This window comes from Strigops habroptila, chromosome 4 (assembly GCF_004027225.2).
Source record: "Strigops habroptila isolate Jane chromosome 4, bStrHab1.2.pri, whole genome shotgun sequence".
Lineage (NCBI taxonomy): Eukaryota > Metazoa > Chordata > Aves > Psittaciformes > Psittacidae > Strigops > Strigops habroptila.
In genome coordinates this window covers 34810512-34825352 of record NC_046358.1, presented here as the reverse complement: position 1 = coordinate 34825352, position 14841 = coordinate 34810512, and the positions used below count along the sequence as shown (strand labels likewise).

Sequence of the window (14841 nt, the reverse complement as noted above, 5' to 3'; positions counted from 1 at the left end):
CCATTCAGCTTTTCATAGCATCTGTACTTTGTCTGTGCTGCCTCCTACTAAAAATCCTATTTAGTCACTGGCAGCTTGCTGGAAAGATCTGAAACGAGATATGTACTTTTTAGTTATGTAAAGTTATTTAAAGTTTTACTAACTACAACACCTTATATTGTAAGTTTAGAGCCTCGAGATGTTTCATTAGATTTAGAAATAACCTGAAGAGGAGAGAATTAACTTATCCTTGCAAAATAATACACAAAAAATCCCTTTTGTCCTCAAAAACTAATTCCTTCCTACTACTTATTTCTCAGCTACAGACCATCTCAATCTGACAGCACAATTTCCACAAAGGTTTGATGCAATGGAGAACAGCAGCTTTTACAAATAGTGTGTGGTGAACAGAAGCAGGCTGACAAAGAAGCTGCAAAGGCTCTTTTCAAGAAAGCATTCTTGATGCCGTTAGAAGATTTAGTTGTGGCCCAAAAACCAGGGTTGGGAGCTAGCCACCTACTGTTCTGATTCCAGCACCAAGTCCTGTGCCCTTGTAAAACCATCACCCTATCTCAGTTTTCATTCATTCACTAGTTCAGCTTGACTAATTTGAAAAAATCAGTGAAATTTTTGTAATAAAAAGTTGATTCAGAGGTGTTTACCACTGACTCGGTTTAAAACTATTTCTCTACTTCTCTTCCACAGTTAACAATTCTTACCAGCACCACTCTACTCCACATTTTCTCACAGTCAAACCAACTGCAAGCAGTGGCCCTCCAGAGCCCTACCCATAATTCTACAGAATCCAAGCTAGTTTTTCAGCCAAAGCCTTAAACAAAGAAAAAAAACTTTGTCATACTATCACTAAGCAGCTGCTCAATTCACTCAATTGAACTTTTGCCAACTTCATCCACAGAAAGTGCCTACAAAGTAGTATTATCTCTAAAGCCTTAAGGCAATTAAAAAAATGCATGACTGAGAAACAGCACTGTGCAGAAAATGAACAGAGAAGTATGTAGATCATTCTATGAGGTGTTTATTCTAGCTGAAGGCTGACTTACTAGCTTTCTAAGCACCTAACACTTTCACAAGACCTGTAGCTGAGAAATCCTGGGTATGAATGGACAGGACTTTGTCTATCCAGCTGTTACATCCACCACTTCCGAAAAGTGCTATGGTTTGTATAGAAATTGGATGTACAGAGGCTTTTTTGAAATGACACAGCTTTCAAACACCAAAACCACTTCTTAATAAAAAGAGAGGCTACAAATTCTGGTACTGCTTAGCACCAAATAAGCAGGATGTAGCCTGACACACATTTTAAGCAACACTACAATAAAAAAAGACCTTTTGAGTTTATTTTTTTGCCAAATTGGTTCCTGATCTGGTTCCCCTTTCAGCTCTGATGGATCTTGCTGGCATAATGGCAGGAGGACAGTCTGTAGTAGAAGTTGCTTCCATTCTCCTGGCTTCAACAAATATCACGCTGTAGCCTCAGAAAAGGGGCAAAAAAGGCCTGAGTTTGAATACTGCAAACATAAATCAGTTACACATTCCTTGCTTCCTGCTTCATTAAGCAAAACAGATACTGGAAAAAACCCAAAACAAGCAACGCCTGAGCAGACGACAGACTGTTGGCGAATCATCAGCTAGAAAGAGCTCAAACAGTCATTTTCAAGATGACAGGAAGACCCAGTCCTTTTGCAGAACTTTTCATGTAGTTTGAAGCTTTGTTAGTATCTGTTCTTGGGATCAGCACTGGGGACAACTCCTGGCTGGTACAGGTATCTCACATGGAACTCTGGGAAGTACTCAGTGCTAGAACAAATACAGGCTGCTGTCTGGCTGTATTTGCCTCAGTGACGACCTCTCTATTGAGCAACCACCAACACCAATTGCTGGCACTTAACTCTGTTCTCAGATAACGCAAGCAAACTGAATGGAACCTGCTAAAACAGAAAACTGCTTTAAGCAATTTCTCCAGCAAGCTTTTTCACTGTCAGGTTAGCTAGTCAGATGACCCAAGTTCAAAAGCAAAAATAGTTCTTCAGTACACACCACCACCTCGTGGCCAGATGCCTGAAACTCCCATCACTGTGTTCTGCAGTTTGAATTCTATCAGCCTCTGAGCTGAATGCCACTGACAGATCCCCCAGCAAACTACACTGTCATCTGTGTGAGCTGATCACAACTTTTTAATTACCTGTGAAGAGAGAAAAGTATCCTACATGCAAAGTGCTGTACTATTTCAGTTTCAAGGCAGATTACATACCACAAGTGCAAGTTTGTTACTTCATGCTATAACTGAAAGAAGCTGCAAGCTACTAGTCAAATTAGACATGAGAATTGGTGGTTTTAACTTCTTTGAATGCATTGAGACTAGTACAGATTTCCCATTTCTTACTTTCATAATGAAAAAAGACAAATATGCTGAATTTCTTCCTCTAGTGCATTAAAGTTTACTGATCTTTAAAACCGCCTCTAGCTCCCCAAATAAAAAGGGATTTCAGAAACACCCCTGTATTTACTTCAACTGAGGTGCAAACATCAAATTATACTAGAGATGAAAATCAAAAGCATTGCCCCTGCAGTAACCAGCACACAAGACTGTAAAAGATACACAGCAAAATACTCTGAAAGCCATCTAAAAAGTGGGGGCAAATAACAAACGACAGAATGGGGAAGAGAATGGAGAAGAGCTAGACACAGAACAAAAATCGACACTGCATCTTATCTAAGGCTAAGATTATTTACCTCTAGCTGGAAATTTCTTATGTTATTAGGCTGATCTGCCAAGTAGGCTAGTAAATTGATTTATTGCTCCAGAAATTTGAAGTCTACATGTACTAACAGACAATTACGGATGTGCCCACTGAATGAGTTATATGTTGAACTCTGTTCAGCTTTCCCCTTCCACATGCTTACTGTTAGAAAGACTCACCAACAGTTGTACCATCTTCGCCCATAATGCACTTCACAGAGGTGATGATTTGCTCCACAACAGGAGGTGACATTGATGTTGCATACACAGCACTGTGAGAGTATGTTCTGAGGTAATCAATCAGTTCCTAGCAAAACACAAGAGGCATCAGACATTGCCTTCCCAGCACTCTGAGAAATGCTTTATTGTCATGTCTTAATCACACAATAAAACAGGCCACCACAAGAAACCTCTTTCAGAATGTCTTAGGAGAGAACAGGTTATCTCAAGGATTGATTTTACAGTACAAGTAATAAACAGTTGAAAAGCAAACAGCAAGGATGTGACAACCCATAATTATGTCACAGGGCAAGAATGTGCATTGATCAGAGACAAATGCCTACAACAGACCTGTTTAGCTAACACCACCAGCACTGGATTGCAAGAAGGTGTTTGCATTACTCAAGCTGTGAGCAGGCTGTGTTTCCAAAGTGTTTTTTATAACAGTGCAAGCACAAATCAAATGAAATAGAGGGGAGTACGACCCATAGATGCTTATATATCATGCTCAATACAATTATCTGCCTACAAAAGATCACCAAAAGGGACTAGGTCACAAAATATCTTCTCCCATTTATCAGCACAATATAAATAAAGCAGTGGGTGTAATTTCAGAGTGAAAAAACCTCAGCCTACCTCTCCTGCACTCGACAGTTAACACACTTGCTACATTTGTTAGAGGTCAAATGCAAGTCATATAGGAGCAAAGGACCAACACACAATAAATCTAGGCTGTTTGTTGTTAGCTGTAATAAATCCACTCTAAAATACCCAGACCACTCCAGCAAAACATTATAAACACCGGCATGAATGCCAGGACAGATTCCGTCTTCTGCAACCATAAAATTAATAACGATGGCCCCACAGACAGCACAAGCTGGGAACATATTATAGTAATATGTGGAAGTGTTCACTTTTATGTTGCTATCTGCGTGAAGTCAGAACTGAATGAAAGGAAGTTGTAAAGGGACTTTGAAATAAACTAGGCAAGATTTAAGGCCTCTTGCCTCTGAAGCAGTCCCTCAAACAGTAGTAAAACCCAGCTGAGAAGGACTCTTAGCTGCTTCACCTTATGCAAAGGGAGTTAACCCCACTAGCCCATTACCTTTGGAAAAAGATAATAATATGGTACTTCTTTTCTGGGGAAGGTGTCAGAGTAATTTTAATCCAACTGTAGTAAACTCCTACAGAGGAACATCTGCAAGTCCCATCTTCATTTGGTTGGGCTGAAGTAATTGTTACTAGTAGTATCTAAAAATTATTGCCCTGATATAGGAAAATGGTAGAATTTTACTCATAAATGAAGCTTAGAACCTTATTTATGAGATATATTTGCGGATATGAGAAAGGGGAAACATGCAATTGCCTACACCATCCCTCCCAAAAGGAGGGTTTGGCAAGGACTACACTTTAGCAGTACTTCACAATAGAAGACAGTCAGCAGCAACAAACAAAACACCCACAAACAACCCTCCCCTCACCCCACCAAAAAAGGGAAGAAGTGTCTTTTTAGAAAGCAAACTGTTTAAGTCCAGAAAGAATCAATTCTACCAGACTAATCTAAGGGGATTTTTCTCCAAACAGGCTGAAAAATACTACCTTTTGACATTTCTGCTGCAAGTGTTATTAAAAGAAATACTAAGAAATCTCTGCCTTCCTGGTTCCTAGCAGTTCCTAAGAAATTATACCACTACTGTACCTTCTGTAAACGGAGATCACTGCTGACCATGTGAGAACTACACAATTATGAGGTATTTTACTAGACTCTTTTATATTACACAAACTTTCACTGTACTAGATGATGTATGTAAAATTGTGAAACAAATGGACAATCGGGGTACTTGAGAAATAGATCAGGTTTGAAACGTTTAGTGAAGGACTTCACCACCAGCCTGAAACAGCCATGAAATTCCCAGATTTTTACCTTCTTGCCCCCAATGTATCCTCCAGCAGCTCCAAAGCTTTTGGTGAATGTTCCCATCATAATATCGACATCTTCAGGATTGAGTCCAAAATAGTCCACTACACCCCGGCCACTGGGACCCAGGGCACCTATACTATGAGCTTCATCAAGGTAGAGATAGGATTTATACTTCTTCTTTAGGGCAATCACTTCAGGCAAACGGACTATGGATCCCTCCATACTGTTGAAAAACAGAAATTCACTGTAAGTTGATATAATGGCTGCAGCCTCTTTATAGAGCCTAAAGTCTCTAATCTTTCTTTTCTTCACTCTTTCAGTACTTATGAACACAGAAAATTTGCTAGCTGCATCATGTTCTGCAGAGAGAGGAAAGGTCCTCCTTGCACCTAGGGCCCAGATTCTTCTACCTATTTAACACCTCTGGGACGCTGACATACAGACCAAGTAGTAGCAGCAACAGTGAGATAAGGTAAAGGAATGTGTTCTGTGACAATTTCATAAATGAATTATCTCATTTTTACTTCCACCCTGATGTCAGTATTCTGATGACATCTACTTACCTGTTGGTTTTAAGAACCGACTAGGCTTTCAGTAGTAGCACTCCAAAATGCCCCATTTTGTGCTGAAATTAATATTTAATTTAATACTATAACTTAAATGCCTAACAGAGCTAAGCCTACTACATGCTCTTACTCACTCTCAGCAGAAACATTCAATTTGTGCAATTCCATTCACACCAGCATTATCTAGTGAGCACAGAAAGAATGGAATGGACAAACAATTGAAGATCCCAGCTCTGATGTAAATAATCAGTTTAGGTTAATTAATTCCTACCATCTAATCAGGATGTGGGAAGCATTGTGATAACACCAGTTATCACAGTACTTCCCACAGTGCAGTACACTACTAGCAACAGAAAGTCCAGGATGCGAGACATACATAGCTCAATTTAATTCGCAGATGAGATTAATGAAGTAACTATGAAGTGACAATATTCATAGTTTGATTTGGCAAAAGAACCCAAATACTAAGCAGCTAGATCTCATGTGGAGGGTCCTAGGAATATAAAGAATAGTTTGTACCTGTATATTCCTTCCACCAAGATAAGAATTTTTTTCCAGGGCCTCCGTGTACGAGGTTGCCCATGCACAATAGCATCTTTGAGCAGCTTCTCCAGGCTTTGCATATCTGCACCAGAAATTACTGTTAAATGGTACCAAAACAGCTACTAGCTTGAGCTTTGACATGACTAAAGACAGCAATATTCTGGAAACGCACAAATTGTTCCAGTGTGGAGGACAGACCATACATAAGTCAATAAGCATGGGCTTCATCTAGCTGTGGGCTCACAGACGAGATTAAAGGGAAGGGGTGTCAGTATGAACTCTAAGGAAGAACTTCATCACTCTAAGCTAAAAGCAGAAGTTAAAGCATTAGGCACAAAGAGCAAATGGGGAAAAGGAAGGGAGGGGGGGAAGAAGAATTAGGTGGTAAGGATGTCCTTGTGCATAGAAATAACTCAAAAAAATCTGAGGAAGCTCAAGGATCAACTAAAGCTAAGTAGAAGATAAACCACAGCACAGAACAAGAAGGGGAGCAAGTGCACTTTTTTATTACTTTGTTTAAAACTGAAGGGACTGGAGGTGTGGAACAGGAAGCTACTAAACAAAAAACAGGAAAGGAAGAAAAAAGAAAAAACAGTGTAGGGAAGAGAACAGTGCTTGGCGTATCAGAAACTAGACAGATGAAGCTGTTAGTAGCAATGTATTCTGAAACCTTACTGACTTTGGCTACAAACACTGATCCTAGGAGACCTGACTAATATGAGCAAATAAATATACATGAAATTAGCTCTTAAAAACCAAACAACCTGAGGAAAGGAGTGGAGATGTGAGTAATCAAACCATAAAATCTAAAGTGCTGAGCAAGAGGCATAAACACTAGGGCATGAAAAAGAACACAATCAATCATGAAAAGAAGACTGGTAGGCTAGGGCAGTTGTAGCAGTGAGAGGAGCTTGCGAACTAGAACTAGACTAGAAATTATACAGCAAAGTAGGTCAGTTAATAGACTGTTAAAAGACAGCTGATGTTCAAAAAAAGACAAAGATGAAGAACTCGGCAGTGGAGTTCCTGCCTCTCAAGGGAGAAAGGACGAGTTTAGTGCAATTAGGGAGAATGACGGAATATAAACTTCTGCTCTCGTGTCTGAAGATAGAAAGATGGGAACTAGGTCTGACCTTAATAAAAAGGACAAACTGCAGAATGAGATAGGAAAAAGATGGAAACATTGAACAATGAATTGAAGGGGGATTTTAATTTTTTTCCCAATGATTTCTAAAAAGCAGAATATGAATGAAGCCATTAACATCTCAGGAAAACGAAGTTAACTAAGGCAGCAAAGACTTAACAAGAGTAGGACTGCGAACACATACGTAACTGAGTATCATCTTGACAGGCCAAGATCATTGCTTGTGTTTTGCCTTCTGATTCTAACCTGACACTCTATTAGATCCCCACCATCTATAAAGTTTCTAGAATATCCCCTGATCTTACCACTGATAGTTTGTACCCCGTTCCCATAAATCGTCTATTCTTCCTCATCACACCTGAGACCTTAAGATCTTCTCACATCTAAAGGTATATCTGTCACCAGTGTTCCCTGAAAGTCTGGAACTGGATGGAATGTTCAGAAGCATATTTACAGTAATGCAGAAGTTTAATGCAAAGCTTTTGTGATGTTGTCCAGCAATCAAGATTTATGAAGAATAAAGAAAAAAATAATAATAAAATCACTGAATGTTACAGTAAGCTCTATACTTCTGTAAAAAAATTATTCGAACAATAGAGAACAAGAAAGAGAACATAAAAGAAACAGTAAGCACAGCAGAGGATCCACTATCAAGTAGGGCAAAGAAAGGAAAATAATTGCAGCCACCCAAGCTTTGTTGTCATGGCCACACACTTCAAAGACAGCAAGAGTCATCATGATCTCAGGGATTGATACTATAAAGAGTATTAGGAGCAGCTGAAGAATGAAGATAGCGACTTTACTAATCAAGGACAACCAGGTATTCTCAGTGAAAGAAGTAAGAGGAGGAAACCCTAAGTATTTTTAATCCAAAAGTTATTCTAAACATCTCCTCTGGAGGAAGCAGTAATTAGCAGTGAAAATTCTGCATTATTTTGGAAACAAATAATTACAGGAAGTAACTTGGTGAAATTAATCTATGCTTCACATCCCCCAAATTCCTTTTGTATTACATTGTACCAATGCATAACTGTCTAGCTTAGCCAGGACATCTATATTCGTAAGCTTTTGTTACTGTTGAAACATGCCAGCATCTGGTCCTAAAATAAAACTTTCTTATCGCCCAAACTGTAACCTAGATCACTGCAAGATTGCATTATTATGTGACACAGACTGTTAGAGTAGTCTAACCACGCTGAGCTATCCAAGTAACAAGAAGCCATGTTAAAACACTAGTACCCCTAGACTTGGCCAATGGGCAGCATGTTCCTCTTCATATACAGGAGATGTAGGCCAGAACAGCTTCAGGATAAGAGTGGTATTAGCCGAGACAGAACATACCAAAACCATCCAGTTCCAGAGGATTATATTCTCAGTAGCAGCAGTCTTTTGACCTTTCAGGTAACCAGCAATTGATTTTCTTCCATGAAACTGGATTTCCAACTATTATAAGATAGAAGAGATTGTATCTGATCTCTAGCACCTGCAGAAAGGCAGAGTCCACCATATGATACTTACTGTTGTGCTTAAAGATTCGAATAGTTGCTCCTGACAGTCTTGCTCCAAGCACTAGTGATGCATGATTCAGTTCATCACTCAAAATCAGACAGCCCTGAATTAAAAGGGGAAAGAGGAAGATATTGAATAGGTTATGTTTCACAGCCAAGCATATAACACCTCTCAGCTCTGAACTGCTTAGAGATCAGTTAAAGAAAGAAAAAAAAAAAATCCAATATAAATGCAGCTAGTTCAGGTAAGACTTGCTACGAAAAAGTCTGCAGCCGTAGTATGACAAAAAAAAAATATACAACTGCTGTTAACTGAAAGAACCACTTAAGTTACACTCTTCCCAGAAGTTCTGCATCTGAATCTACCTGAATATCTCATGTTAATGATTAGTATTCATCCCCCTATACAGCCAGGGAAAACAGAGAACAGAGCATCTTGCTGCAGTTCACTCGGCAAGCCTACAGTGATGCTAAGGAACAGGCCACTAAAGCCCCAGATTAAAGACCTTACTAAAGTTGCCCTATGTCTTACATTAGGAGGTAACCACTGACTAAACCCATGTGTGCTCCATGGCACCAAAGGAACTAATTTGTTTTAATGAACAGAATTCTTAAGTACTTAGTAGATAGAGGTAACACAAAAGAGACAGGAAGTGGAGAACAAAATTGCAGAATGAAATTGAGAAGTTTTCTGAAGCCATCAAATATTACATTGAATTTGTTTGCTTTAGAAAAAAGGGAAAATATATCCTTGGACATATATCAAAACAGGATATGTCTGTTCTGAGGGCAGCAATGATTACAGGTCAACAGCTGACAGACTGAGCATTCAGTTACAGTGTTATCACTGTGGACTACAGGAATGCATATTGGGGGATTAGTTTGTAAGAGAGCAATAATATTTCTAAATAACCTTGGCAATTACTATGCAAATCTGCTGCAAGTCTGTAAGTGACTAAGTTAAAAACCCAAAAGCATGTTAAGATGCTGAAGATTTGACACTAAACACATGCTCATTCTATGTTTCTCTACTAACAACTGGTGGAGGGAAAAGTCAAGAACATTTCTTCTCTGCAGCGAGATTTACTGCAAAGGACTGTGAAAACCGCTGCCTACAGTTACACAAGGAGATGTCATAGACAATAGGAGTATTTTCTCCACAATAAAAAAAAAAAAAAACTGCACTAGACTTGCAATGTACCTAGAAATATTCTGCATCCTAGGAAAGCTCGAGACTGGTTTTCCCCAGAAACTGCACTAAATCTCAAGTGCTCAAACTGCTGTTACAAGGATTCACATTGTATTTCAGAGACTTTGACATAAGAAGCATGGAAATTTCCAACTAGTATTTGCTCTTTGGAGCTACTATATCAGACAAGGAGTATGTATACTATGTCAGAGGGCATTGCTGTTACACACTACCATAACAAAACCTGAATAATCCAGTACTAGAACCATTCTTAAATGGTAGGAAGTTGGAAGAGTGATAGATTTAAAAAAGAGGAAGAGATTAATAGCCTAGAAGGACCTTCTCTGTAAAAACAAGGACGAGCTTTTGGTAGAGAAAAGAGATTTAACAAATTACTAAGCCACTTTTCATCCCCTGTAACAGAATAGGACATTGAATTAGACAAAAATTAATTTAAAACTGAAGAGGAAGTAGCCTTGTATCATCTGCCACTAGAGAGAGGGCAAAGAATCAAAGAAGCAACTGATACAGTACAGTACTCATGATCATATGTAAAACTGAGTGCTGCTACTACAATGATAAGACTTCAGTTGCATTTATCAGCAAACTTATATTTGAGACAAGACGACCAACACTAACTGGAGATCACACTACTGGTATCAAGAAAAACATGTCAGTGAAGATCAGATTTATCAATTCATCCTACAGAGCAGACCTGGAAACTGAAGTGAATGCTACATTTTACCAGAGTGCTGCATACATGAATTGTGCAATTTCAGAAACTAACTATACATGGAAATTAGTTTTCTTACATCCTTCAAACTCCATTGCTCTAAATCTATTATCTAGCCTCCGTCAGTCCAGAGCTAGGATGAAACGCTCTGTGCTAAAGGCAGTACAGAATGCTGTTATTACCTAGTTACAGTAACCACGTTAATTACACTTACTTCAAAACAGGCAAGTTTCAGAGTCTACCTTAGCCTCAAATGGTCTAACAACTTCTGACTGTGTAATCCTCAAATCTCACATTACCTGTGGTCTAGACTCAGCATACTTGGCAGCCAACAACTTGGCTGTCAACAGTGGGTCTCTCCTGCTGAAAACTGCCAGGTGCAGAAAGACCTGTTTTTAGTAATGCTTTAACAGTGTTGAAATACAACTTTCAGTGTATACCAACCATACCTGTTTTCAGCATCTGCTTAGCAGAAGCTGCTGTTAACAAAGGATAATGAATAAAGATCAACTAGGTAATGCTGATGAAGCTTTTGAACTCCTTTTGCTGACCAGTGTTGATCAGATTATGGGGTACAGTTGGATCCTAGGATAGTCAAGTCATATTTGCTGCTATTAAAAGAGGATTCAGTAGAAACATAAACCAAGTGCTCAAGGATTCCAAAGAGCAAAAACAGAACAGGTGGTCCAGTATTACATATATGCAAGTAACTTTGTTGAAATGGTTTGAGTTTTAAACTACTTAAGTTGCAATATAGGTACCCAGATAAGATATGAGTAATGATTAGCGTCAAATCTTATCAGTGACTGTCAAAGAAACTCCTTCCGGCCAAATGCAGATGCCACTACTGATTGTATTTGACAAATGTCAAAAAAATTCATGTTCCAAGCAGCTTTGCATCTGAAAATGTATATAGGACACGCAGAGAGACAAAAACAGTAGTAAAATAAAAATAAAAATTAAAAGGAAAAAAAAAAAAAAAAAAAGACAGCCCCAGAGTTTCATCAAGCATGTGAGTCTCTGGGCTTTACTGAGGATTCTACCTATCATTGCCAAACACACACAGACAATTGTGTACTGGGTGGTGCCAGAACTCAGGATTTAGGGAAGTCCTTATTTGCAGACAATTAAGAAATCAAAAGTGCAGTCAGAAGCAACTTCAGGCAGACAAAAAAACCCCAAACCCAACTAATTAGTGAATGTTCCGAACTGCTAAATGGCTCATTTGACAAGAACTCTTCTCTTCAGAAGACTGCATTTTCTGTTTGGAGTATTCACCTCAGTATAAGGGTTCTTCTAGTGTTATAAGGCAGAAACTTCCTACTACTTTAAGTGCACCAAAATGAAGTATGCTCATTTCTAACACAGGACGGACTGCTCTTATCCATGTATGAAAAGAGCTGGTTTTGTAAATGTGCAAGCTAATGTGCATAAAAACAAGTACATTACATACCTTGTTATTTACTGCTCAGATTCTCTCAGTGGCTATAAAACCTGTTAAAGCTCAAAAGTGAAAACTAAGGAGCTGAGTAAGGCATCTCAAGGGTATTCTCAGAAGGTACTAAATACATACAGTGTGATCCACATACACTGAAATTTCTCTCTGGCATCAGACTCAAAAACATCTTTCATGACGGAAAGCATTTGATATTTAAAAATTAACAGACTAAAAGAAAAAGGCATTATGTAAGCAGTGCGCTTCACAGTTACAAATAAAATACTATGTGGGAAGACACTACAGCTAGTCAAGAGGAGATTCACCAGGAAGAAAAGTTGCCAGGAAGAACAAGGCAGCAATTTTATTATCTGAACATATCACAAGTTGAAGAATTTACGAAGTGATCACAGGAAGTGGGAAAATAAATAAATGGAATAAAGGGAAAATAATTCACTACACAAAGAGTTGCAATAGGCTAGTAGCATTAGAGTAACAGTGAATCATTTTCAAAAGAGGAAAAATCACCCTATTCTACTCTTAAGTAAGAGCTATGAGAACATACGTTTTGCATCAGAAAACGCAAAGCACTCTCTTCCATTTCATTTTACAGTAACTACAAAACCCTTAGTCTGAGATGCGGGACAGTCAGGCTGCATAGTGTACTGTTTTATGGCAATGTGCAATCGCAGCCCAGAAATACAACCATATCCTGGGCTGCATCAAAAAAAGCATGACCAGCAGGTTGAGGAAAGTGACTCTTCTCCTCTACTCCACTCTCATGAGACCCCACCTGGAGTAGTGTGTTCAGTTCTGGGGCCCCCAACATAAGAAGGATGCGGAGCTGTTGGAGCGGGTACAGAGGAGGGCCACAGAGATGATCAGAGGGCTGGAGCACCTCTACAATGAAGACAGGCTGAAAGAGTTGGGCTTGTTCAGCCTGCAGAACAAAAGGTTCCAGGGAGACCTTATAGCAGCCTTCCAAGTACCTAGAAGTGCCAACAAGAAAGCTGGAGAGAGACTTCTAACAGGGGCATGTAGTTACAGGACAAGAGGGGATGGCTTTAAACTGCAAGAGGGTAGATTTATAGGAAGATATTCTTCACTACGAGGGTGGTGAGGCACTGGAATAGGCTGCCCACAGAAGTTTGTGTATGCCCCATCCCTGGCAGTGTTCAAGGCCAGGTTGGACGGGGCTTGGAGTAACTTCATTTAGAGGAAGGTGTCCCCGCCTGTGGCAGGGGGGTTGAAACTAGATGATCTTTAAGGTCTCTTACAATCCAAACCATTTTATGATTCTATGGAGCACATAGTAGACATCATCAGTCTTTACATCTGACCTTGTTTCTCTCAAACAGCTTTTCTAATAGGATTTTGGTCCTTCAAAGAAAGGATTTTTCAGCTGTCACTCAAAGATAATAAATTCTGTATGCACCAACATGCAATCCAGCTTATCTTTGTGTCTCACTGACACATTTCTTAGTGTCTCAAGAGCATCAGTTGTCTTCAGCCACTCAGTCTGTTCATCGGCCACCATTTCATACACTAATGAGTAGCCTGAGGAAGCATGCCTTAACATGCTAAACTCACTCCCAGAAAAAGAGCGAGATCTGGACTGCTACTGGTCCCACAATGCTACTTCCCAGAAAGACTTTTGCAAAGGTTAGAGATTCATACTGTGACCTATAGTTTCCATAGAGAATATCTGCAGGGGTTGCCACTGAAGAAAAACAAAACCAAACAAGTAGCTTTTAGGAAAACCCAACCAGCGGAGTCTTTGTTAGATAAGCTTTTGCCAGTGACTTGAGCCATACCTTGCCAACTAAAGCAGGAATGTTCATGGAGTTGGTTGCAAACCCCATTCCATATGCCATTGCAGATTCCACACCTAGGAACCTGGCAACTAGCTTTTCCAGCTCCTCATGTTTGTCCAAGTTTCCTGCACATAAAACAAATGAGAAACTCAAAGTGAGGAGAAACTTTCATTATTGCTATATGCTACAAGAAGAATTTCCACCAACCTGGCTGCTCTTTAAATAGGCGCAAGGAGGAAAGAAAATTTAAGTGAGCCAACTGCTGTGCCATGTAAACTAAAGCCAGCAAATCAATTTTTCTTCACTAAAGTAAAAGTCACTTTATTGATTAGTCTAAAGTTCAAATGCTGGAACAAGTAATGTTTCAAAGACCTGCAATCAGATTACAGACTGAAACATACATTTGGGGAACATCCTATCTTGCTCCAACTTACCCATCTCCTGCCTAGTGCTGCACACGCCAGCTCCATACTGGGACAGAACTTTAGCTGCTGCTTCTTGGCAAGTCCCAGCGTTCTGTGCAAATCCAAGGTAGTTGTAGGAACCCATATTAATAATGTCCTTTATCACTCTCCCCGTGTACCTGTATTTTAAGGACACCACAAGTTAGGACACTCATGATTAAAAAAAACTCATGACACGGGAAGATTTTTATTTCAGTTTCCTAGAATATACACTGAAATGTTAAAAATCAATAGAATTAAGCATTAAATTATTTCAGTACTGCCCCTCATTAGACTGAAACAATCAGTGAAAGAGATGCTTCCCCTATCTTATGGTCTCAAACTAGTTCCCAGAAGAGTCTTCATTAAAGGTGAATTTGCTATCGTGCCTAAAATTGCTTGGAGCTTCTCAAACAATTTGTTGTTTCTCTGACATCCCCCCTCCATCCCAGAAACATACAACTTTCTTTTCAATAACAAAATAAGATCTCTGTATCAATTAACTTGGCACCCCTCAAGCAGGATATCCTCTAACCACAGAAAGGAAACACATCTGGCACTGCTGTGCTAACAATACGTGACAAGG

General features: G+C 39.3%; 1 protein-coding gene across 1 annotated transcript in view; it reads right to left on the bottom strand.

Moving 5' to 3' along the window:
• The window catches only part of SPTLC2 (serine palmitoyltransferase long chain base subunit 2), a 79687-nt gene that overhangs the window by 42785 nt on the left and 22061 nt on the right, over positions 1 to 14841 (bottom strand). The window contains exons 4-9 of the mRNA XM_030485341.1: positions 14247 to 14395; positions 13813 to 13937; positions 8652 to 8745; positions 5966 to 6071; positions 4884 to 5103; positions 2921 to 3047 (exon numbers count right to left, since the gene is read on the bottom strand). Of these exons, the coding sequence (XP_030341201.1) occupies positions 2921 to 3047; positions 4884 to 5103; positions 5966 to 6071; positions 8652 to 8745; positions 13813 to 13937; positions 14247 to 14395 (821 nt within the window). The remainder of the gene's footprint in view (positions 1 to 2920; positions 3048 to 4883; positions 5104 to 5965; positions 6072 to 8651; positions 8746 to 13812; positions 13938 to 14246; positions 14396 to 14841) is intronic.